Source organism: Molothrus aeneus, chromosome 8, assembly GCF_037042795.1.
Source record: "Molothrus aeneus isolate 106 chromosome 8, BPBGC_Maene_1.0, whole genome shotgun sequence".
NCBI lineage: Eukaryota > Metazoa > Chordata > Aves > Passeriformes > Icteridae > Molothrus > Molothrus aeneus.
Genome location: NC_089653.1, coordinates 17,679,661 through 17,706,183, shown reverse-complemented (window position 1 = coordinate 17,706,183; position 26,523 = coordinate 17,679,661). Strand labels below are relative to the sequence as shown.

At 39.6% G+C, this 26,523-nt stretch overlaps 1 protein-coding gene across 1 annotated transcript; it reads left to right on the top strand.

Annotated features, from left to right (window-relative positions):
- Nucleotides 1-2,476: 2,476 nt before the first annotated feature.
- On the top strand, nt 2,477-23,168 carry ZFAND4 (zinc finger AN1-type containing 4). Its single transcript, XM_066555154.1, has 10 exons — nt 2,477-2,591; nt 3,274-3,576; nt 10,801-10,876; nt 10,978-11,045; nt 11,588-11,774; nt 15,096-15,279; nt 16,069-17,250; nt 17,869-17,923; nt 20,189-20,303; nt 22,276-23,168. The coding sequence occupies exons 2-10, from the start codon at nt 3,393-3,395 to the stop codon at nt 22,409-22,411; spliced, it is 2,187 nt and encodes a 728-aa protein (XP_066411251.1). The 5' UTR covers nt 2,477-2,591; nt 3,274-3,392; the 3' UTR covers nt 22,412-23,168.
- The last annotated feature ends 3,355 nt before the right edge of the window (nt 23,169-26,523 follow it).

The following is a 26,523-nucleotide window of genomic DNA, read 5'->3' as shown; positions in this document are numbered from 1 at the left end:
CTAACAGTGTCTTCTGTTCAAGTTGTAGGCCATTAAATGAGATTTTTCACCTGCATGGAGCTGCCAGAGTTTTGCAAATAAGTGTTTTCACCAAGTCCATCTGTACAGAGCACGCTTGGTCACTTCCAGGCTGACAAGCCAATGCACATACTTTGTGGAAAGACTCTTGTGCCTAAAGGCTTGCTGTCTGCTTTCCCTTCTCCTCCATAACACAGTGTAAGCTGTATACAGGAGGTTGCTGCTCTGGAATCCCTCTAACCGTGGAATGTATTTGGTCTAACTTTGCTTCCTGTATTTTCTAGATTCCCTTCTGAAACAGATGCCATTAACTGTAATTGATACCCAGTGGTAGACACTTGCTCTCCTGCATGCATTCAAGCAGAGCAAACGCATACATGCAGGAGGATCAAATGTTTATTTTATTGTACAAGTGATTGCCTGCAATTCTGACTAGATTCACTGCTTTTATGATAGTGACTACTTTATCTTGGACTCTTTAAGACTGTTCTGCTGTGAATTTAAAGCATGTGCTCAGAGGACTTCTTTGAGATCAACTCCCACTTGCACTGCAGTCCCCATTCTGAGACATCTGCTTCAGTGTCTTGTTTCTCAAGTTGAATTTCCCTTATCAGGCACAGTAAATACTACAGCTGAAACATCTAGCACTAATGAGGGTAAAGCAGAAGGAAAGGTTGGAAGGGATAAAGGAGAAACATGATGTATTGATTTGCACCATAGGTGGGCCTGGCAATGATTCATGTTAAGTGGGGGTTAAGCTGAGAGTAGCATCTTGAAAAAGAGTGTGGGGGCTATTTGCAATCGGGTGTCTGCAGTGAAAGCACTTGAACTTTATTTATAGGCATTACATCTGCTGCATATGCCTCGTATGTGATTTGGACTGCTTCTTTACTCCTTTCTTCTGTGCTTAGAAGGGCTTCAAAGATATGATGACGAAGAAAAGGATGGTAAATTCTTCTGTTTCTTTTCTGCATCTTTCTTCTTGGGCCTTCACATTAATAACTTCTATTAACATTACAGAGAGGGCTGTTCACAAGCTAAGAACCCTGAGGGCTAAAAGCTCTTGGAGTAGGAAAAAAAAAAGCTCCTGCCTTCGTGTTTCCTAAACTTTCATGTGAAAGCTCAGCAGAGAAAAACTCTTCATAGTGCAAGTTTCTATGATGTAGATCAGAACCTTTGTTCCCACCTAGTCTTTCTAAACTGGCAGATGGAGAGTGTTTGTGCCTTTCCTTGTCTCTCTTCACATATTAAAATGAGGTCTGGGCACTTCACTGGCTGGGAGGGCTTGGTCTGAGAGGTGATATTTTGAACTGGGTTTTGGCTAGACGGTCTGGTTTTGGCTTGTGTTGGTTTTTTGGTGATTTGGGGGGTTTTTGTATGTTGCTTTTCAGGTTTGATTTTTTGAGTTTTTCTGCAAATTTGATAAACCACAGTTGCCTATTTCCAGAATGGCAGAGCTGAAGGCTCACTATTAAACCCAGAAGCTCTGACAGATTCCCATACCTGCTACATACTTCTCAAAAGTCATCGTTTTAACTGGGCCTAAAACCTAACAGTGAGTCAGGGTAGGTCTTGCGTATTTTAAAACCTAAAAGGAAAGTGGTTAATGTAATTAGCACCTGCTAATAGGATGAGCTTGTTTTCTCTAGCCTGTGATCATCCGCGGGCCCGCTGCTTCTGGAGCTTGCCCTGGCCCACCTCAGGCTGAACTGGGAGCGCAATCGAGCGCTGGCCTTCAGTTGAAGGTGCCCAGAGCAGTGCCGGCCCTGCCGGGGGGAGGAATGTTCGTGTCCTGGCTGGGAGCAGCGGGGCGGCTGCCCGCGCTGGGAGTCGGCCCGTCCCTGCCGCCCGGGGCCAGCGCTGCGCTCCGACACAGCGGCAATGCCTGGGAGCCGCTCGGCCGGAGCGCAAGGGCTCGCTGCTGCCTCTGCGGGTCGGCCCTGAGCCAAGGCCGCCGGAGCCACCTTAGCCTTGACCTGCCCGGGCCGCCTCCCCGGCCCCGCCGCACTCCGTGTCCCAGGGGCCAGCGCGGCCGCCGCCGCTACCACGTGTCCACCGGTAGCGCTGGGGGCGTTGCACAGACTCACGGAGCGGTTTGGGGCGGAAGGGACCTGAAGGCCCATCCCGTTCCCCCCGGCCCTGAGCAAGGACACCTCCCACCGGAGCGGGCTGCCCGATCCCCCGTCCAGCCTAGCCTTCAACACTGCCGGTGATGGGGAAGTGGATCCGGGTCCTTCCCTGCGCACGCGCTGCCGCCCCGCGTCTTAACGACCACAACAAGCGGCCCAGCGGGTGCCCGCCCCTGAGGCGCCGCGAGCCCCGCCCCCTGGGCGCGCTGATTGGCCGAGGTTCGTGAGAGCGGCTGTCCCATTGGTCCGCGGGAGGAGCTGTCGCAGGGCGGGGCAGCGCGGGGGCTGCCGGGCGGCTCCTCCCAGTCGTGCCCCCGGCGGCTCCGGCTGCGCTCCCGGTCCGAGCGTCCCGCCGGGCCCGGCCGGCTCCGGCAGCTGCGGCGGGCGGGGCGGCGCGGGGGGAGAGGAACCGTGTCTCCCCCCGAGCGGGCCCGGCGGTGGCAGGTGAGGTGAGACCCACCTTCGCTCGGCGGGTTCCGGGCCCTCTGGAGCGCCGCCGCTGCGGGGACCCTGCGGCGGCAGCGGCGGGGCTGGGGGTCGTGCTCGAAGCGCCCCGGGCCCGGTCCCGCCGGCGGGGCGCGCGTCCCGGGAGGAAGCGGGGCCGGGGCAGCGGTGGCGGGGCCCGCGGCCAGCCCGGGGTGCGAGGCCGCCCCGAGGCGCGGCGGGGACTCGGCAGCTGCTCGCCGTCCTTTGTTCGCGGGCGCTCCGCTCGGCTGCCGGGGCCCGGCCCCTGCTCCGCTGCGGCGATGGACGCCGCTGGCACGGCCGAGCTGCCGCCGCCAACTGCCTTTCCTAAGGCCGGAGCAGTCCCTGTTCTTATGCCTTTCTGGAGTTCTGCTCTAGCTCTGACACTGCGGAGGGCTCAGCTCTTGTCAGGAGGCATTGGGCGTCTGGTTGTCACGTCGCTTGTGGAAACAAAAATAACAAAGGTAGTAGGTTGCGTCTGGAATGCTGGCTGGAACTAGAGCCCTAAAACTAGAACGTTGGTAATATAATTTGAGGTTATCTTGCCTTGCCCAGGTAATAACTTCATGTTTCTTAACGTCCATTTTAGATAAAATGAATTTAAATTCTCTTTAGCAGTTACGTTTAGATGTTGTCAGAACTATATTTGTTTGCTTTATAGGTGAAAAATCCTAAAGATGAACAGCAATGCACTACACGTGTCTTCAAAGCTGCCTTGGCTAGAAGTGGAATGTAGTTTCCTGACAGATCTTCTTACAAGGAAGTTGTAAATCCGTTCTAATGGCCAACAAGAAAGAGCCTCCTTTTTTTAATAAAGATAATATGGGACCATTTCACTACAAACTTCCTTTCTATGAAACTATGGAGCTCTTCATTGAAACGCTTACAGGAACCTGCTTTGAACTGCGAGTTTCCCCCTTTGAAACAGTTATTTCTGTGAAAGCTAAAATTCAAAGACTGGAAGGTACTATTCTCTCTTATTTCAGTGTAAACTTTATCACTTTAGAAGAAGTCCTGTTTTAAAAAGCATAACTGCTAAAATCAAATCAGAAAACTTAAATGTCATGTTTAGCAATATGTATAAAAACTAGGTGCTTAGGTTTAATTGAAGTTGAGTTTCTTTCTGTTTTCTATAAGTTCATGGCTTAGGCTTCACTGCAGTTAGTATGTTTGCTCTTCTGGTGGGTTGGTTGGGGGTTTTTATATGTACAATTATTAAGGTTAATTGTAAAAAGTCTGTGGATTCTCTGACCCAGGTTGTTTGTTAACTAGCAAGATTATAAATTTGAGCCATGCAATATATGTATATTGTAACTGAGCATACTTCAGATTTGCTGCTATGTTTGTTGCTGATCAGGTTAGTCAGTTTATGGTTTTTTTATGATACTGCAGTCACAAGAGCAACTGCAGTGCAGGCAAATCCCAAAGGCAGCTTTAAGTTACTTATTTGAATTTTGTTTAGGTGAGTGATCTTTTGCTGGTAGATATCTGGCTGAGCAATGCTTTGTCTTAAAGTGATAAACTTGACACATTTTTCAAAGTGAAAATCTCCTTTAAATTATGAGGCCAGTCCTGATGCTTATGCAAGAAGAATGAGTGTAGGTTAGTCCCTCTTACCTCTTTTCCTCTATGGTGAGGATGACCTTGCATGAGAGAATGTGATTTGAAATATTTATGTATTCATAGTCTTAAGTATTGTATCCTCTTCTTTTTCACTTTGGAGGGGTTAAAGAACTGCACAGCTGTAGAAGCTGAGAGTATCAGAGTTGCAAATTTTAAGAAAAGGGATCCTCTCCTTCCTTAGTATAGCTGTATGTGTTTTTCATCCTTCTGTCTGTGTGGAACCCATCCTCTGGGAGATGTAATATAATACTGTTGACAGGAATCTAAGATACTCTTCTCCTCCTATGGAAATCTGCTCTGGTGCATGGAAAAAAACCCAGAAAGCTGGCACAAGTGTTAAAACACACAAGCATTGCAGCAACAGAGGGGACTGTTTACTGGTAGGATGCACACAGCAGAAGCTGCACTGTGCAGATGACCGGATCTTACATCCGTGTAGGTAGAGCAGTGCAGCTCTGGGGGTGGCCTTTTGTTTGCTGTGGACAAAGCTGTAATTAATCACAAGTCAGAGAATGTGTCAGGATGCTCCTGGAGGCTCGAGGTGAAACAAGAAAAGGAAAGGGGTTTTCCTAGCTATAATTGAATGTAGGTGTGGGAGACATGGGTAGAACGCTGACTATCAGTGAATTAAAAGGTAGCATAGACAGTAGAGAACAGAAGAAGGCAGGCTATCTGGGCAGTATCAGTGGTGCTTTAAGAGATCACTGGGATATGTGAGGAAGAGAGATTTGAATTCCTTGTAGTCCAAAATGTGAGACTGTGAATAGCCATACTCAGTTATACCTACAGCTTACAAAAGTATCCTCATTTCTTAATAGAAGAACAGCTCAGTAATGAAGTTATAATCATGCTTATCTGGAATTTTGTTTGCATGTTGTAGTTCATAGGATGGTAAAGTAATTATGGCTTGGCTGCCTGCTGTATAAAATTAATAATAAGTAAATTTCATTAAACATGGAAGATGAGTTCACTGGTGCTTATCATTGAATAGTCAGCAGTCAGTTGAAATACTTTGATACTTCATAGTAGAGTTAAAATATTTGTACTGTCCTGATGAACGATTTGTGGAAGGCAGAGTGAAAACAAATCGATCACTTAGGTATGGATGAAACAGATACACAATGACAAATTCATTTTATGTTGCATTTGGGGTTGCTATTGCATGTAAAATAATAATTAACAATTTTTCAGTGACAAAGTTCCTATTATAGTGTGCAAGTTCGAGCAGTAAATCACCCAGGTGGAACAAAAATTCAGAAGTAATTTTGTTGTAATTTAGCATGGGAAGGAGAAAGCTTACATCTGTTCCTGTTTCTGCTGCTGGTTTTCACTTTTTATTACTGTATTGTCTCAGCTTTCGTGGGATGTGAATCTCTCTTATTTAAGCTGCACTTCTGGTCAGAGAATGCCTCCTACAGTGCTGAAAGACTACATGAGGTCCCTAGTTATGCATATTTTCTACATTCGGATGTTGGGGATGATAGTATTTAAGGAAGAAAAAAAAAAGAGACATTTTGAAAAAATGAGCTGAGACCTGAAAGCTCCAAGAAAAAAATCTAGAATTGTGTCAGAAGTTAACAAATTGTTGAAATATTACCAATGCCTCTAATTGTAAGAGGTTAATGATAAAATTAAAACAAGACAAAATTATCTTTGTCAACAGCTAGAAAATCAGTAGATGTAGACTGTCTTCACTGTAATAAAAAAGCATAATATAGATGGCATGTTAGGAATTTTGTCTGCTTCAGATACTGTTTGTCATTCTTGATGCCTGCTAGTGATCTGATATGGAAAGGCTTTGTTTAGACAGCTGTACTAGACATTGGTACCTTACTAAGAAAGAGCTCTGTGTTTTCAGTGGTTTTAGTCAGTAAAGAATATACATAAAACTTACGGGTTCTAACACATGTGAAATTTCAGTGCAAGTCTTCTACTCTTAAATAGAAGTTATAGCATATCTGATGTGTGTGATATGTGATTATAACATATCTGATGTGATGTGTGATTGTGTTATAGCATATCAGATCCAGGTATTTGTCCTCAAATATGTCCTGTGTGAAGTAAGCAGAAGATTTGTTATAGTGCTGGCTTTGGAGCCCAGGGGTAAATCACTCCTAGTCTCAGGTTCACTGACTGAGCCCTTTTAAAAGGTTCACCTAGGAAGAAATAGCTCCCTTTGTCTCTGCTGGTGGCATAAAAGCTGGAATACACACACAGTGCTGCTAGCAGTGCTACCTACTCCATTGGTTAATCAGTGTTGGTGGACATGGAGAGGATGGTATCTCTGACTTTCAAGGTGGCATGAAAGACTGAGCTTTAACATGGGTAGTTCTTGAAAAAATCAATGTTTCATTAAAAGAGGATGTAATGGGGTTTTTAAACTGAGTTCTCTTTGCTTTCTCCATTGCACAAGTCCTTGTAGCTGCTGGACTGGGCAGAGTTTAGTATTCATTCAGAAACACCAATTATTACAGTGTTTTATAGACAGAGCATTCAGGTAGCATATTTGTAGTAGTGGTTAATTAATCTGTTAAAGAACCATAGATAATACCTGTAAGCGTGTTTGTTGGGAAAGATAGGATTGAGTCTCAAGGGAGGAGGTGGACTTTAGATTTGGTAATGGTAGTGGTGGTATTATTGTTGTTAGCTTGCAGGAATTAATTTGAATTTTTTAGTATGGAGTGTTAAGGCATTCATTTATGTAGTTAGCTTTAAAATTAAAAACAACTTGGTCATGGTTTGTTAGGTGAGTACTTGCAACTGAATTTTATGAATTTTATGATCTATGTACATTGAAACATTGACCTTGTTAGATGAAAATTTAGATGTTCTCTTTTTCTTGTATTATTGTAAAGGGGAAAAAGAGAACTAGCTTTCAGAGTACACCTTAATTTCAGTGTTCAGTAGGTGTTCCCTTGTGTTCAACAGGGAACCACAGATGCAGCAGTAATTTTATTGTGTACGTGTGTACTCAGTTCATCATATGAGTTGTTATTTTTCTTTGGTCTTTTTGCTGTCATTATTTTGCTGCCTGTGTACAGCAGCTTCATGTTAAATAAAAGGAACTAGAAGAATGTCAAGCAGACTTCATATGGATGTTGTAATTTCTTTCAATATTCTGTGAATTCAGAGTATGTCATAATGACATTTGTCACTTTTTGCATTAGAGAAAATAGCTGTGCTTCTGCCAGGACTGGAGTAAGTGGATTGCACAAGTGTCATGAATTTTTAACAGAACCAATTCTGCTTTTTTCTGTTTGCTACTTTTCCCCTACATCTTCTCTTTGCTTTATGATTTGCCTGTTTACTGTGCTGATAGAGAAGTTCATGAAGCATTTTTAAGCTTGTGCCTTGTCTGAGCTGGGGAAACATTTCTGTGAGTGCAAGAGTGCTCATAGCGGATGGCTGCCCAGAGCAGCACCTGGAAGCTGTAAAGTAAGGTCACCTTTGTCAGGAAATTTTGTTGGCCTGTATTCAGTACTGGTGATTTGCTGTCTTTAGTCTGTTCTTAGTCAGTCCCTTCAACAAAGAGTAGGTCAGTACTGACTCTGTTTATGCTGCCATAGTTACTGTCATTCAAGTTAATGCTGAGGGGTTTAACAATTAGGAAAATGGTCTTGCCACTGCAAGTTGTGGGCTTTTGCATCTCATACTAATGTAGCCAGTTTCTGGAGGAAGTAAGACTGTCAGCCCAGCCTCTCTATAAACAGAGGCTTCATCAATTTCAACATTGAATGAAAGATAAGTGCAGTTTGAATTTTGACGGTGAAATATACGTGGCTTTTTTAAACATAGGAACTTTATACCCACAGCATAAAATCAAGGTTTTTTTCTGAAATCTACAGGGATTTTTTTTTTCCTGTGTCAAACTTGACAATATCAGTTTCTGTGGTGAACCTACTTAGCCAAAAAGAAGAGTAAGGGAGGGAAGCTTAAGGCTGTATTGGATATGCTGATTCAGAGACAGGATAAGGTAGCTGCTTCTCTCCTCTCCTTCCCCTGTTTTAGTAGGTCTCATTGTCAGTGCACCTGCAGCCATTTCAGTAGGTAGTCTGCAGACTCTTCTGTCTCCTGTAGCATCAGCTGGCCAACTCATTTCCATTTGAGCATTGAGATGTAGCTTATTGCCTTGCTTACTTCTCAGTACTGATTTGGGGCAGGCCAGTGATACCATCATGTGCTGCTTAGGGAGAGGGTATAGTGGATGGGTATCTCACAGTTGTCATTATTGTTGGCAGATGTACATGATGATCTCATGTGCAAATGTCTCCTCAAGAAATCCTTACTATGATCCAGAAAAGGGTGATGAATATCTTGCTGCCTCTGAAGCTATAAAGCACATACTATTTCTTCAGTGTATAAATACAGAATTCTAAGAAAGCAGTATAAAAGGGAATAAGTAATAAAGATGTGTCTGTTTCTAATTACAGCAGAGTATCCTCTTTTCATCTGTTCATTTCATCAAAAATACATTGTCATTGTTGAATGAGCAAAACCATGTTTCACTCTAGGACTGCCAGCTGCAAGCCAGCCTTTTTAACAAATGCTCTCTCAGTTTATCAAAGTAATTGGAAATTGCTCCTTGGAGACTGCTGAAACCATAACAAATGCAGACAGTAATCAGATTGTAATCAGAAGAGTGCACAACAACACAAAAAACTTTAATGGAGACTCACTGGCTATTGCCAGCTTGTTCTTTTGCTTACACTGCTGACTTGAAACATAACCAATAACCAGCTACTAAATAGCCAGCAGTGTAGTAGCAGTTATGTTTGTCTACTGTATGAACATATTCTTCTTACAAATGTCCTGTGGACTTCAGAGGGTATAAGATTCCTGTTAAATGCAGTCAGGGGGAGTAAAGTTGTCTTGGTTGGTCAATACAGGGAAGATATGGATATGAGCTGTGGTGAGAAGAGGAAATTGTCATCTTCTGTAAAGCCTAAAGAAAAACAATGACAGTTCCTCCAAAGTGCACTCCCCCTTCTGCACAGGGGTGTCTCCGACTTGCCTGTTAATTGGACTTTGATCCCCTCTTCTTCCTTGCCATTGATGGGTATTGGGAGCTTTGTGCCCTTCCTCTGCCTAGCAAGGGAATACTTTTCTGATCCCTGCCACAGCTTGCTGAGCATTCTCACAAGCCTTCAAAAGCTTAAATGTTTTTGGGAACTATCTGAAAGACTCTGAGCTTTGTGTTCCCCTCCTGCCAGATGTATTTAGGGAAGTCTTACTGTGTAGCACTGCCACTTGCATTTCCTTTCAGTATCTGAACATGTAATGAATAACAATATTGGATAAGATTGTTTTAATGTAGCCTTTCGGAAAATACATTTATAGATTTTGTCTCTTAGTATGAGAAATAGTGTTTAGGTCCTCTTGAAAAAGTAGTTCTTGATGTTTACAGATATAGATTTTAATTAACATTTGTCATGAATGCACAGTGAGATCTTAATTACCTGAGTTTCACTAGACAAATTGAACAACTTCCTTGTGATGCTGGAGGGAAGATTTTTGGTTGGTTTTTTTTGGGTTTTTTTTTTTGGTTGGTTTTTTTTTGTTTGTTTGTTTGTTTGTTTTTATTTTTTCGAGGTTTTTTTGGGGTTTTTTTTGGTGGTCTGAGATGTCCCATCCTTTTGTAACTGTGTTCATTTTTATTCTATCCAAAATTCGGAATGTGATAGCATTCCAGTAAAAATGTGTGAAGACCTCAAGTTATACCAGCTTTTGCTTATTATCTTCAATGTGTATTACATCTGTATCTAACTGAATTGACTATGCAGGCAAAAATTGTGTAGAGTTTGGATTCTATTTGTATAGAACACAGATTTTTAATAAGAACAAATATTCAGTATGCTTACTTTCTTTTAACAAAAATAGCCAAATCATCCCAGAACTTGAGTTGAAAGTGAATATTACTGGATATTAGTAATAGCATTTTGATGGCTTGAAAAAGCACCCAATACAAAAGAAAAGTGTTTGTAGGATGAAGTTTAATTAACTGCTGTGGTACTAAACTGTACATGCCAACTTTGAAGTCCCAAACCAAGCAGGGATAAGAACAGATTTGCACTTCTCACCTAATAGAGCTGGCACCAGTCACTTTAATGTGATTATGTCTGTACTGTGAGTAATACAGAATACCAGTCTATGATTAAATTATTCAGCAGCTTTATATGTAGAGTTTTATCCTGTTTTTCCCATCAGTAGACATAAAGTTCTGAAGTTCAGATAACAGGAAAAAACCTCCCTTATCTGATGACTGGAAAAAGCAGGTATTCAGTAAGTCTGAAGCAGTTGAACACTTCTACATGCTGTGCTGAGCCAAAAGGTTGAACTTTGTCTGTGAGGTGAGCTAGAGCCTTCTGAAAATCTTTGGTTTTAATAACTATATGGAGGTTGGATGTCATGGCTGAAGACTGCTCAAATGCCTGTCCTTGTCCTGCTTCTTCTCTTCTTTCTCCTGTGATCCAGTTTCAGTCAATCAGCCCCACACTCTTCAAAAATCAAATCTCCCCAGAAGTCTTCTTGCCAAGCCTTAAGTAATTTGTTTGTTTCTTTTGTTTAGGTATTCCTGTCTCTCAGCAGCACTTAATTTGGAATAATATGGAACTGAAGGATGACTATTGTTTGGATGATTATAAGTAAGTCTAGAATAAAATTATGTTTCTAATTAATGTTTCTAAATAATTGTTAGCATGAACAACAGAAAATGCTATAAAAATTTATTTTTTGTTAATTATAGCATTTCAGAAGGCTGCACTCTGAAGTTGGTTCTGGCTATGCGAGGTGGACCTGTTAACACCAGAAGAGGTAGGTGTTAAGAAAGTTAAAGATTGTGGTTTTCATGCAATGTCTTATAACTGTAAAGAGCTTAGGTAAGCATTCTCTTAGGTAAGCATTTTGGACAATGAGACTTCAGTTCCAAATTAATTGGAAAAATACTTAACAAAACTGGGGGGATTTTTTTTCCCATCTTCTCTTAGCATATGAAGTGCACTTTGTTTACTCTTAAATTAAGTATATTTGTACGTACAGAATCATCAAGTCATAAAATCAGCAATTCTTCACTTCAAGAAAAAATTATCCTAGAATGTCATTATATTTTTTAAAATATGGTCATAAGAATCAGGCTTTGCTGCAGTCAGACGATAAACTTGGTTATTATATGGATCATCTGTATAGGAGTGAAAATGAAGAAATTCCCTTGATAGTTTTCTTGGGAAAAATTGGGAAAAAACTCAACATATCTTCTAGGTTGGGAATTCCTACTATAAACTGAGCTGAGCTCTCAGAGGTGATCAACAGAACAGTGATAATACTTTCGATTTACTTGGTTTTTTTTATCTTTTTAGTTCCTGTGAAAGATCCTATCAGGGAAATGGCTGAATACATGGATCCTGCTAGAGACAAGGTCTGGGAGAAAGGGCCGTCCAACAAACAAGTTACCTTCCTCGTGTATCGCGAAGGAGATCGCTTGAATTTCTTCCGTGTGGTTGACCGGGGCGATGGCACTTTAACACCACTGTCTGAATCTTTGAGGTAAAGTTCATTTTAATCTTCGTATTATTCTTCAAGATTGGGTTGCTGTGTAATTTTCAGCTGTATTTGCTGGTTTTATCAGAAGAGTATCTGGCATATTGAAAGAATTACTCCCTAAGGGCTATTAAATTGTTGTAACTGTCTGAGAGCACAGTAGTGCTTTGTGGTCAGTGGTTGTGCTGATGGTTCTCTTATCACTGTGTCCATTAATATAGTGAGATAAAACTGACTTCATACTTCAGGCAATTCTCAACATTCCAGCCCTTTCTGAAAGGGAACATGTTGCAGGAGAGTCAAATCAATATTTTATTAGATATTAAAAACTTCCATTAAGCACTTTCTCTAACATCTTAATGCATTTGTTTAGTTTTGTAAACACTTCCCTGTTCACATAATTTTTTTTCCCTATGAGTGTGACTTGACTAAATGATTAGTCAGGAAAATAGTAATTACCAATACAGCCAGATTTTGGATGTAATTAGGCCTCAGGTTAGCTACTGTTGAGGTACCAAGCTTGTGTCAGTTGCTGTCAGAATCCAGTGATCTTACCATCAGAAGGACAGGTGTATCACTTTACCTACTACATTGTAATTGTAGTAAACAGTTGGGTAGTCTTTTTCCTAAAACTATCAAAATGGATACCTATTAAAAATTATTGCTTTCTATTTGTATACTGCAGCTTTTGGGTAGGTACTTTTATCCACTCAAGAACTTAATATTTGTACAGCTGTGAGGAAAGGAGTCCCTTTTCTGGGAACTACTTGTGTTTTCTCCAAGGCTAAGGCTCAAGCTTCTTTAAGTGACTATTCTTGTTTCTGTATGCAAAAGGAAAGCAAGAGCTTTGTGCTGGGTTTTTATTGTTTGTGTTCTGAGTGATACTACTCTTAAAAATTTTTATAAGACATCCATACTTTAAAACCACCGATGGAAAAAAATACCAAAGCTGAATTCCCACATTCAGTCAAATACATTGGGTTTAAGAAATGTGCTGATGCTGGTCAAGTGAACCAGTTGGGTTGGAAGCCACCTGAATTGAAAACATTCAGCTTGAGTTGTTTCTGTTTTTCTGTGCTTTCTATAGGAGTTCACTTATTAGCTTTTCTAGTAAGGCAGATAGTAATTTGGAGGGGAAGGAAATCCTAATTCTTGAGTTTATTACCATGGCTGGGTGAGACTGTGGGAAATGGAAAAAGTAGCAAAGGGAGGAGAGAACAGAAGCAAATCAGACCTTTTTGTTTGATCTTTACAAGTAAGAGTAAAGGGTCCCTTTGAATACTACTGAAAACTACTGGTTTTCCATACTGACAGGTGTGTTCATATGTGTGGGTATATTGGTGACTAAGCATTTTGAAGCATGTGTTGTTTATCATCCTTTTTCATGTTGCTGATACCTGGAGCAGAATTCAACTGGAATTTAGGAATGAGACATTGGTTTTGGTCTTGGTTTTTATAGTTCTCCAGATAATTTTATTTTATATGTGCTTGAGTTACTGGATAAAACTTGACAAAAGTATAAATGCATTCAGTGATCATTGTCTCTGGGTTGGAAGAGCATTGAAGCTGTGGTGGAGGACTGGCAGACACTGGTGCCAAAAGGGTTTCAGCAAGCTAATAATTCATGAAACATGCATTTTACAAGGAAGAGCTCAGGAATATTGACACCTATGGACAAAGTAAATATAAAATTTACTCATTGTAAAATGGGCTGAAAATATCATTAATATCAAAACTCCCTGTCCAACTTCTATAATCTTAAAATCCCATTAAACCAAACAAAAAATCCTTTTGTCGCCTTTTTTTTTTTTTGGTGTGTGTTTTTGGCCCCAGTTTGTCAGAAAATGGAACAAAAAGATAACAATTATTTTTGCATTAAGAAAATCAAAAACCAACCAAACATGAGACATACCACTTTGCTTTCTGTCCTTACCTAGCAGGAAGGGACATTCAGCAAATTCTTTTGAATTGATGATGTAAATCTTTGTAAAGATAAATTTTTGAAATTATTTTTTAGTGTTGGGTTTTTACCAGGAGAAATATATATATGTAGTATATATGCTGACTGTTCCCATATGGAATTGCTCAGGTTTTGGTAAGAAATGTCTGGTCTATTTTGCTGACTTTTGGTTTGAATTTGCTGCTTTCTTGCTCTTCACACCATCTCCCAGTGTCTCACTGTCTCTCCATTCCAAAATGCCTTTGGAACTTTGTTACATTTTAGGAACTGGATTTGGAGAGTCAGTGCAAAAAATGCTGGCTCTAAAGGCAGCAGAATATTTCTAAGAATCAGGTAAGATGCAACTCTAATTAGTGATATTTTCTTTTTGGTACTGACTTCCACATGACTTTTAGTTCTTCCTTGATCTCTTTCAGAGAGTAGAAACTTAAGCTAAATCTACTAAGACATACGTATGAATACAGGGGAATTAGGGGAATTGCCTGATTGTCATGATTTCTAGATGCTGACAATGTAATGGAAGAACTAAAACACTCTTTAAAATGTACTACCTACAGTGTTGAAAATGCTGAAAATCAGTTTGTAATGAATTGGACAGTCCTAATGGTTCTTTCATTTCACTGTCAAATGTTGAATGTGTTACTGATCAATCCTTCATTGCTTCATAGGAAAAACAAGTTAGATGCTTATTTTTAAAACCTTGAGGTTTAGCATTCTGTTAGAATGCGGAATGGAAGAAGGAAATGTCATGCTATAAACTTCCAGTGATTACTGACTTAAAATATTTTGTCTTGGGACTAGCAATTCTAATCTATTTACTTTTTTTTCCAAATGTGAGACTCTTTGGAATCTTTGGAAACCTAAACTGATCTTTTTTTTTCTTTTTTTTTCTTTTTTTTTTTTATTTTGAAAAGGAGAAATAGAATATCACATCCACATGGGTGACCCCTCCATTTCCATTTATGGTGAGAACACCCCTCAGGATGGATAGAAATTTGGACTTTTCCTTCCATGCCAGTGTCTGGTTAATTGGAAAACTGATCAGCTTGTTGTCTGAGTCACACACTTAACAGCTTTGGCCATGTCTTCAGGAGACATTTGTGGAACTGGATATCCCCTCTGTGGGGAAAATATATAGTGAGTGTGAACCAACTGTATATGCTATAACAACTTCCCAGAAGCGTGGCTGTGTACAGATTTCAGCAACATGTCAGCGACTTTGCCTAATAAGGGATGCTTATGTGGATAAATGGATTTGAAATATCTTTGCATACAGTTTTACATAATGTTTTGTCAACAGATCAACTACGGATATGACTTCCTAGTTGTGAGAATACTCTACATTGAAAATGTAATTAAATTACTTCATTAGAGGGTGAATACAAACTTTCTTTTATTTTCAGCGGTGGTTCAGTTTATAATTTATATGCTGATGATGAAGATGAGACAGAGGCATCACCTTCTGGCCAACAGATTATTGAGAACTCAATTACTATGAACAAAATGAAACTGCTCAAGGCAAAGATGGAGAACATGAATCTGAGTAAAAAGGTGAAATTGTGATTTCAATTTTTCTGTCATAAAATGGCGTGGTCTTTCCTTTTGCTGCCTTTTCTTAAAAGTTGATCAGATACTCTGCCATATTGAGAAGTCAAGTTATCATGGGTAGATGATTTCTCAGCTACATTTTGCTGGGGGGTATTGGCATTCCTTGGACCTACCTGCCTTCATTCAAAGAATTGATTACTAGTCCTGGATTTATTTGCAAGGGTACATTTTTGGGGTAGGTGGGTGGGTTTTGTGGGTTTTTTTCTTCTAATACTTTAAGTAGCATTGTTTTGCAGTACTGCTCTGGTAAAAGTCCTTTCTCTTAAAATGAAATTTCATTAGATATACTGTAACTGAAAAGCCTATAAAGTGAAATATGGGAATGATATTATCTTGAAAATAAAGCATTAAACTGGTGCTCACATGTGACTAGGTTACCTAGATGTAAAATGAAGAGATTATACTTCCTTACATTTTTTGTTCTGTTTGAGACCTGAAGCTCCTCTGGATAATTTTCATGGCACTCTGGTTTCCTTTTTCTGTTTCTCTGATATATCACCTATTCAATGAAAATATTTCCTGATTATAATCTTTGATTTTATTACTCAGATGTTGGGGTGAAGTCTTGAATGGCTAGTAACATATGAGGGAGTAGAAAGAATGGCTTACAGTGTCTGAATTCCTCAGAATATATTTTCAGTCAGGTCTTTTGAGTGCAACTGGAATTCAAATACTAATTGTTGTTTTATCTGTGATTTTTTATTTTGCTTGGGCTTTTTTTTTTTTTAATAGCCTAAGAAAACTGTCAAGGTGAAGCCTCGGCCTCCCGTGACTCCTCGACCATCGAGTGGCTCGGTGGCTGCTGCCCGTCACCGCTTCCTCAGAGTGCTGCCCCACATTGGACAGTCGTGCCTACCTCCTCCCGGGCATTTGCATCAGTCAGAATCTCCCCAAAACGCACTTTCAGCACTGGCTACTTTGGCCACTGCTGGTAGAACAATGCCAGCCACTGCTAATCACTTCCTTAAGGAAGATGACACTTGGCAGAGCAGCTCTTGGTCTCAGCCAGTCAATAGCATCAGGTTACCACCGAAAATATCTCGTGTTGAACTAGAAAATGCAAAGCTACCTACAAACAGTATTCTGACTCCTGTTTCATCCCTGCCTGCAAATTCAGAAAAAGCACCTGAAAATCCAACCTCAGCGAGTGAGGAGGATGCTGTTTTGTTTCCAAATCTAACAAATGTGGAACTATATGGAAGAGAAGAAGAACATCTACCTGAACCAGATGGTTATGCTTTTTTAACAGAAGGAAGCACTGCTGAACAGTGTAGTGAGATATATGACATAGGAAAGGTGAACCCAGAGCTTGAACTGCCTGATGGAGACAAAGATTCTAAGGTTGTAGAGCAGCATAGGAAACCTGTTGGCAAAGTGCTGAGCACTGCAGCAATGGAGACTGGTCTTCTCAGTACTCGTGAATTAAGTCCTCAGAAGAATCTGCTTTTGTCTCCCCTGCGGTATTCAGCGCAAGTGGCACATCACAGTGCCCTGAAACCACAAGCACAGCCCAGGTGCTTTGAGGCTGGTAACTTGAGATCTGCAGCCTCCCCAAATATGCTTCGATCGTTGGAAGTACGTAGTATAGCAGACTCCTCTTTTCCTAGGACCACTAGATTTTGTAGTGTGAAAGTAGAGTCACTTGGCAAAAGACCTGATGTAATTTCTAAAGCAGAGACTAGGGACATCACAGGTGTGGCTAGCAAGGCATCCAAAGAACCTGCGAGTTCTGTAAGTAACTTAGGATTTCTGGCTTCGCTGGCCCGAAGCACAAACAGGGAAAGTTTACAGAGTTCCTGTGGGACTGACAGCTTTCGGACTTCTGGTATTGCACTACCTACAAGCCTGCAGCATTTTCAGGAAGAAAACTTTAGGAAAACTGCTCCTCCAAACGAAGCTGCTGAATATATTCTAGTGAGTAAGCACTTGTCCAAAGAAACCAAAGTTTTCCTGTTTTTGTGATACTGATGTTACAAAACTACTGTGTGTGTATTTGTGTCTTGTCAGGAGAGGCAGATGAACTGTGGGAGGTGTATTTAAATCCCTGAGTGTCTTAAACTGTTTTCTGAATGGCTTATGGTATCTAAACAGCCTGTTTGTCTAAACAGGTCCTAGAAGTAATTTTTCATTAAGATTAAAGCAGTTATTCAGTTCACAACTGAAATTATGAGTTACTGTGTAGTGACAGATTTATGAGTGTGCGTGTGTTAGAAGCATCATCTGGCTTCTACTGCTCACTAACTGTCATTTATTCCAAAGTGTGCCCAGTGACTGGCACATATGTGCCAAGCTTCTGCTCTCTAATGTACTTCATTGTTTAGTGTATTTTGAAGTGTGGGGACATTTATTAAATAGCCATTGAGGGTAAGGCTTTATGTTACAGAATTGTAACTATGTGTGCAGAAGTTGTCTTGGACTCTTTGTGGGTAGATTGATAAAACATTGATATCAAATAAGCTGATAGCAGACTACCTACTTTCCCATTTAATTTCCATCTGCTAGTAATCTCCTTGTGGAAATTTTTTTTTTTAGTCTGCGCATGGGCTTGGAATGAATGGAAGTATGGCAGCTGTAGGGAAAAGAGTAGGTAAGTAACATATAATAATTAAAAATGACTTTTTAATCTTTCCTGATACATCACACATATAGAGGACAAAAATAATTTATCTTTTTGAGGCATTTGGCTTTTGGAGTCCTTGCTGTATTATACTTCTATAGTTTGGTTAGTCTTTTAATATTTTAAGCAATTCTTAAACAAGCAGATGGGATCCAGATCTTAGATGGACCATAACTGCAATTGTTCCTTTTTAATACTTAGTGAATCCTGCACATCATCTATAGATCTAAATGGGAGCTTCTGTGCTAAAGTTTCCAAATTATCAGTTCTCTGAATACTTCTGAGTCTATTAAAATCAGAGCCAAATTTATCAGTAGCATTGTCTTTAGTACAGAAAAAGTGGGGGGGAAGCAATAAGGGCATAGATGCTGCAGAACACTGATATAGTGCAGAAATTTTACTGGTTTTTGTGCTTGTCATTCTTTCCACCCTAGCCTTGGTAACTGTGGAGTCCTTAATGTTTGACATCTACTGAAACAGAATGTGTTATGCATAGATATTAACTGCTTATGTGGTTAATTCTACTGGGAGAAAAGGAATTCTCTAAATTAATGCTTTTAAAGCTCTTAAGAAATGAGCTAAGAATTTTCAGCACATTTAATTTTTCTTCTGTGTATCCTTGACTTGCAGTTAGCAATTTTTCTTTTCTTTCTGTATGACCTTAGGAAGAGGTGGGTATGTATTGCAGATCCAGGTGTAGAAAATGAGCTAGACAATAGATGTGCAAATAGCAGCTACAATAGAAAAAAAAATGTAATGTTGGAGCAAAAGCTGCTAAAACAGTGGGTTGTGCTGTTGTTTCACAGCTGTGGGTGCAGCTTGGACTTGGCAGTCAGTTAGTAAACAGGTCTGTCCTTTGCTGCTCCAGAGGTGCTACCTGAGAGCCTTGTCTGCATATGGGGAAGCCTGCTAATGCCTGAGTCACTTTGGATAGGACTGTGAAGAAGACACTCCTCTGGTGAATCTTGTGTTGAACAAAAGTGTATTTTCCAAAAGATGCCAGATATGAGTTAGTGTGGTCATATCCTGCAGGCTCTTGACGGAGATGTGGTAATGATCTGTTATAACTGGCCAGAGGACAGATCACTTTTCACTGTAGTTGCTGTAGGGATGTAAATGTGAAGGCAGGTGTATTGTTTTTTCTGTCCAAGTAGGTCCACAGGGCCAGCTGTCCTCAAGCTCTGTCTCTTTCACAAACTGGGCTAGCCAATGCTTCTGAAATTGTTTGCTTTTAGATGAAGAAATTGTTAGTGTGGACAATGTTGCCTGAAAATTTCATTGCTAAATAGGAATGGGGTGGGAATGGTTGGTAGTGATGGCTGTCATGTGTAGTGGCTGCCTGGTGCTACTATTGAGTGTAGTCTGCTGCATTCAACTTAGAAATGACTGTTGGGATTTAAAGGTGTGCTGGACAAAAAATACTTGAGAATTCTTGAGAACTTTTTGGGAACATCCTGCCAATATAGCAGTAGAAACATTGAAAGAATTTTTGAGAGGCTGCATTGCTCATTTTACTGATCCAGATGTGGGAAATATGCTTAAGCAAGTTGTGGAGAATGAACTTAATTCCACAGAAAGAAGGGAGGAGAATAAGAAAAGAGAAGCCTTTTCTTTATATGATCTCCAGTTAATAAAACAAGAGCCAAGAATTACATGGCAAAAAGTAAAAATAAAGTAAATTTTTAAGTGTAGAAATTTTACAAACATCTGCAAAGTGCCTAATATAACCATATGGCTAAGTAGAGGCCTGTAGTCTAATACTATACTTCTCTTGCAATTATGGAGTACCAGCAAGATTTTAAAATGTTGCAGTACTTATTTGGCAAACTAGTATACTGAATATATTGGATGCTAGGTACTGGAGTGCCCAGTTGATTCTTTGTAAAGCCATTGTGCACAGTGCTTTCCAAGTGCCATTCTGTTCATTTTACACCTGGGAAGACCATTAAGTGATGTGTTTCTTGATTTGTTCTGTAACTTCTTGCTTACGTGAACTTTTAAGGGCTATTCAGAATAACAGTTCTGCAAATTGTGATGCCTCTTCCAGGGGTGTTCATAGGCTTGAAGAGTGTTTCCTGTTTTGGCTTTCAGGGTTTATTTTTCTCCTCTCCTTTTAGACTTTGGGGTTCCCACCTGAAGTATCCTAAGAAATGCAAAATAAATCTTCATTTCAAAAGATAACTTGTTTGTGAATAAGTTAAAATGTCTTTGCTGTCTTTCTACTTCTGAAAGCAGGTGAAGCAACCCATCTTCCACCTGTGAATGGCTTAATTCAAGCAAAAAAGAAAATTTCAAAGCACTGCTTTCTTTGTGGCAAGAAAACTGGATTGGCAACCAGCTATGAGTGCAGGTAGGCTGAGTATATAACCAGCTGTTACTTAAAATTGATAGCTGAGTTAACCAAAAAGCTTTCTTTCCTGCATTGTATTCCTTAAGCATAGCAAATCGAAAGGCGACCTTCAAAAAAGTTGCAATTCTCAGTTCAGCAAAACAGCAGGAATTAGAACTCAGGAATGTTGCCCCTCTTCTGCTCTTGAGGTGTATGTTCTTCCAGGAAGGTCAAGAAATAGAAGGTAACAGAATGGAAGATACCAGGAAATGAACAAGATAACAAAAAACAATGACACTTTTTACTGGTGGGAGAAGAACTTGTTACAGATACACATTCTGCAAAGTTTCTCATCAATAATGATACCTTTACCAACTTGAGGAAAAAGCAGGCTTGGTATAGTTTCTCTGAAATGTCCCTCTGATTTCTCCCTGTTGCAGCACATCTTCACAGTTTGTGAATTTATACAAATCTGTATTCAACAAATTTTTGATGTGTGCTCTGCTTTTTGCAAGACTTCAGTTACCTTTGAGCTTTTAGAGCATCTCAAGCACAGAACACCAGAGTGCTGGTCCCCCAAATCCTTACTTCTAGACAACACTGTGAGACCTGGTGCTTGGTTGTAGTCTTGGGAAACTATAAAAAAAAAGAACAAAAAATCCCCAGACGAAGAAAACTAACCTCCAAACTGACAAAAAAACTCAACAACAACAAAAACCACAGGAAAAAAAAAACAGCTCTCTCTGTTAATCTTAGTTTTCAAAGTATTTTTTCCCCACAAGGTATTTTTTTCTTAGTATTCTTTCCTATGGGCTAGTCAGTGTTGGGAACTGCTGCAGTATGTGGGCTGCATTTGGAGTTGATCATGGTTCATGCCAACAACAGCAAAATGAAAAAGAACTTCTGCCACTGGCGAATCGTATAGAGAATTTCAGGGTGAGGAATTGTCTCCTTACTGACTCTTCAGTCTCTGATTTTGAAACACTTTTGGACACTGCTCACTTTCCTGATAAGCAAGTAGCTGCAAGCTCTTCTAAAAGTAACTAAGCAGCTTGCTTAAGGCTAAAAATGAAGGGGGTAATGGCTCATCTCCAAGAATAGCATTTATTTTGATTTCAAAAGGAGCAACCATAGGACCTTTTACTAGAAAGCAGGGTAAACCAAATAAAGAATACAGTCATATGAGAAAAGTTGTGACTATGGGATCAAGAACCAAAGAAAAGCAAATTTATTTCCAGGCACACAAAGCCTCAGGAACAGCTGCAGAGTTAATTATGAACCTAGATAGATAAATAAATAGGGGATTATAGTATACAACATCCAAAGTACGTTTTTCTCCTGGTAAGACTCTTAGCTGCAGAACTGTCAAGTTTGAAGCAAAAATCCTGATCTTAACTCATCAAAATTGCAACTGATACTGGGTAGATGAACCCTATTAAAGTCCTCCAGGAAGTTATGTTCCGTAGTTTGTCTGATGTCCTAACAGCTGACTAAATCTGTATTTATTAATCTTAAATGGCTAATTTGCGTTTATGCCAGAGAGAATTGAGCTGAAAACATCTGTCTTGATTGTCTGAGTGATGTAGTGGTTTTGAATTGAAATGCGTTATATGGATTTCACCTGAGGGAATTACTGTCCATGGTTTTGTCCTCTGAATTCTACCAACTAATATTGTGTGAGGTCCTTAAAAAAGAAAGAAAGTAAAACAAAGCTCATAATTCTTAATTTATAAGTATATTTGACTCCTTACTAGCTGATTCCTGGAGCACTGATCTTGCTTAGCTTCCCACCTGAAGAGACTGTTGGGTCAAAACTAAAACATTGTGTGAAAAATGTCATTCTGTGTACCCCACCAGTTAATGTTACCAGTCAAGGAGTAACAATTCAAACAGCTCTGTCATCTAAGACATGATTAAGCAAAATGGCTCCCAGCATGTCAGAGCATTAAAAGCTTCTAAAAGCTTGTAACTTGTAATATTCTTGATTCTTCAGATGTGGAAACAACTTCTGTGCAACACACCGCTATGCAGAGACTCACACTTGCACCTACGATTACAAGAGTGCAGGACGGAGGTATTTACAGGAGACCAACCCCATCATTAGTGCACCAAAGCTTCCCAAAATTTGACATGGTTGTGCTGCATGTGGCCATTCTGCCATTGAAGAATTGTTCTGAATTGAGAGAAGCACTTGCTTAAACTGCATCATTTTGCCATGCTCCCTATTTAAAGATTTGCCAAGTAACAAAAGCACATGAGGATGCATCGAAGAATAATGTGAACACTACTGCAGTTAAAACTTTTCTTCTTGAGTGAATGAAAGGTTAAACATTAGTTTCTGAAAACTTACACTATGATTTAACTGTTACTGCACGTGTTGTGTTTTATATTTGGAAAAGCTATTTCACTAGACAAGTCTTTAAAGATGCACTTTACTAACTTTACTGTATAACCAGAGTTGAGGGGGTGTTGTAATGAGGGTGTCACTTAATGTCTTCTGTACTCTTGTTTTTGTCCATTGTGTGGTATCTTCTAAGTTATTTCACTAGAAAGATCCTCCTCCCTCCCCTTTCTTCAAACAGCCTGTTTTGAGATTTTAAGGGGATAGTGTGTTCCACCCCTCTGTTTCATTCTGATTGATATTCGTACATTGTGTGTCCATTCTGAAAATTACATATCATCTTAATCACATTTTCTTAAAATAATGCTGTTTATATGACAAGTTTGTTTTTAAATAGAAGGTTCCCTGTTTGTTGCCATTAAATATAAGAAACAACTTATTTTAACTTTTTTTGTAATCCTAGATTTTTTTAAGACTTCACAACTTGCTTTGTTAAGATGTTGAATGCTGTTACTGGAAGAAATTCTAATAAATATTAAATTTTATTCTTGTTTATGCTGTCATAAATGCACAAAATAACTTCCCTCTTACAGTGTGTTCCTAAATTAAAAGCTGGGCTCTGTTGGGAGGGTATATTTATTTTCTTCTTCTTTAGTGTGACCAACACTGTGTGCTATAAACAAACCTCCTGAAGTCTTGGCAGGTGTACCAGCAAAGGCAAAAGGGATGCACAACAAATGGCCTGTATTAACCTTTCTCCCCTCCAGCTGATACAGTATAACAGCAGTTCAGTAAATGCATTTACTTTTCACTTCTAATGATTATGTAGCCTCTGCAGAAACTGCTTTTGGAGGAATATATATATATTGGAGGAATATACCTACTTAAATACTTTCTTCTTTCATTCCCTTAATGCTTGTGAAATATTTTTATAAGCATAAGTTGCATTAAGTCTTCAAGTATAAAGAGATTAATAAAAATCCTACGACAAACCACCAAAACAAAAGAAATACCCCCCCATTGTATCTAGGTAATCACATGTCATGGTCCCTGTCTTGTCAAAGTCCTCAGCTACTTAGTTGGTATTAAAATGATCTGTGCTGCATTCCAGTCAAAGGGTAGCAGCTTTATGAGAATGATAGTCAAAAGGTGGACAAAAAAAGAAGAAAGATGACCACTGAAGAGGGAGAAGTAACTTGAAGAATCTGATCTTTGGAGGAAATCCATTTTGCGTAGCCCACTTCAAACTTCTTAAACCTGAAGTTTTCAGAGTGATGAGCTTGGGAAAAAATGTTCACAATCATTCTTCTGGGTACTGATAAGATAAAAATATCATTCTGTGTGTGTGACTTCTGTGCTTGTTATAACTGGAGGAAGTTCCCCTGATACAACCATTGTGTTGTTATTGAGCCATGCTATGTACCATGAACTGCCTGCAGTTTCTTTCATCTCCAGCAAGGGACAGTGTTTGATGCCAAAGGAAGAGAATAAGGAACGTGACAAATGCACAAGTGTTTTCACAACAATGACAGCTCAGCAACATTCTCAAGACAGAGGTATTGCACTTCTTGTAGGTACAGTAGAGATTTGGCAAGAAGTGGAATTATACTTTGCTCTGTGATCACTTAATCTGATTTTGCATAATTGTCAGGAAATTGTTTTGCAGAATATTGGAATAGCCATACTCAAATTTTAGTACAACTACACAACAGATGCATGGTTGGAAGTCTCTGAGTCACATCTCAATTTTGACTCTCCCTTTCTGCATATGTATAATGAAGTGCACAACAATGCTTTTTTAGAATATGCAATGCGCTAATAATCTAATTTCCCTGTGTATAGCTTCTCATAATTTTTATTATACCTCATTTTAATTATACTTAATACAGATAATTCTTGTTCAGAACTCCACTGGTTTTGTTCCCACAAAGTGTTACAGGCATTAATTTCCAACCAGTAGTACAGCCACAAGAGAACTTAAATTTGAAATAAACCGTTTCCGTCATTAATTCAGATTATTGGCTTTTGCCAGGTCCTGTGTTAGTTTCTGCTATGGATTAATTACTGTTTACTGTGTAAACTTACATAAATGGTTTGGGGTTTGAGTATTGGTGTACCATGCTGCTGTGCATCTGCTGAACACAAATGTTCAGCTTTTCTGTGTTCATGTAATTAGATTATTGTATTATAAAGAGTTTACATACTGGAAGTTGAACAGTTACTTTGGTGTGTGCTCTTCTATACCTTCCTGCCAATTTTTTTTTTGCTTGTTTCTTTTATGTGTGAGGCAAAACTAGGCTGGTCTCTTGTTGAATGATCTCCAGGATTCTTGTGTCAAATTGATAGGCACCACAGAGGTGTCAGAAATGGTTTTGGAAGTATTAAATACTTCCTTTCTCTGGAATCTCTAGAAGCCCATGGTGATAAAAACCTGTCTGCTTACGATTTCTATCTATTCAGTTTGCAGTCCCCTGGGATGTATTGCAGTGATGCCTTCTGCTCACAGTCTTCAGTTGTAGACAAGGCCAGAATTGTTAATTCATATTACAAAATACAGATTGTTTCTCTCTAGGTTTTTTTTTTTGCATACAATGAATTATATACACTTTGCTTTCTTTTCAAGTACTTCCAGATTTCATAATGGGGCACCATCTTTTGGGTATGAATTATGGATTTGGCATTGCTTCTGCCCGTAAGGAGTTGCTTCCACCTGCAGCTTTTTTGGGTCATGTTTTTCCAATCTTTATGTAAATCAGGTTCACCTTGAGATGCATTTGACAGTTTTTCTGGTATTAGCACATTAGCACTGAGCCACAGTTGCTTACATGAGAACATTTATGGAGCTGAGAATCACATCTGGAAGCGAATCCTCTCGTTCATGCATAACTTCTCCTACACAGGGACGCTGTGGCAAATTTTGCTGGATTTCTCTTGCGTTCGTTTCGTGCGTGAAGCTGCAGAGAAGCAACACCAGGGGGAAGCAGAGGCATTCAAAAATTGCAAAAAAGTTTTGGGTTTGTCCAATAACGAGATTTACAAAATAAAAAGTGTGTTTAGTTGTTTATGGCCCTTACTCAGCCCACTCTGAACAGATCTGAGGAGGTCAGCAATAGTGTACATTCCTTTTCCTAATTCCAAAGGTTTTTAAAAAATCAGAATGGAAGAGTACCTCAAAAACTTGTTTCTATGTTGGGTTTCATGATACAATTTATTATGTAATCTTAATGTGTTGAAGACTAGACAGCCCTCCTCTCTTCCTTCCCACTAACCCGGCAAGAGTGGATTTCAGAGGTGTTTGTTAGCCAAGCCATGTTGAATGATATGTTTAGTTATGTTTACCAGATATGTCTGGTAAAATACTGCATGTCCCTATAATATCTTACCTTAATAAGGCAAGTGTTGTTGTTTTTGTTCTTATGGGTTCAGAATGAGGATATGAAAGTATAAATTCAGTGGTGTGTGAGGAATGTATGCCAGTAACTGCTCAAGTGACCACTCTTTACTGTCTTGCCTAGCCTTGCAATTCAAAAAGCTTTACAGTGGCAGAAATTTATTTCTAAACCACACTTTAAGGCTGTTTCAATCCTTTTTAATCCAATCTTCAGAAAGACTTATTACTATGTACCATATATATAGGAAGTGTATATATAGCTCCATAAGAATTATATTCTAATCACATCTGGATGGTGAATTATTGCTGAAATTAGGTGTTCTGCCCAGTACCAGAAATTCAAAATAGTACCTAATCACAAAAATTGTATTATTTACATGGTACGTGATTAAGAGTGTTAATGAGCAGGAAATGAAAACACTGAAGTTTTCTAAAAGGAAAAATTGGGGATTTCAAAAAACCCTCTCTTCTTTCTCTCTGTGTGAGGGTGTTTTTTAGCAAATGCATAT

Coding starts and splice junctions, on each gene's coding strand:
- ZFAND4 (XM_066555154.1), top strand. CDS start 3,393: ATGGCCAACAAGAAAGAGCCTCCTTTTTTTAATAAAGATAATATGGGA. Junction 10,877..10,977: donor TATTGTTTGGATGATTATAA/GTAAGTCTAGAA, acceptor TGTTAATTATAG/CATTTCAGAAGGCTGCACTC. Junction 11,775..15,095: donor CCACTGTCTGAATCTTTGAG/GTAAAGTTCATT, acceptor TTAAATTACTTC/ATTAGAGGGTGAATACAAAC.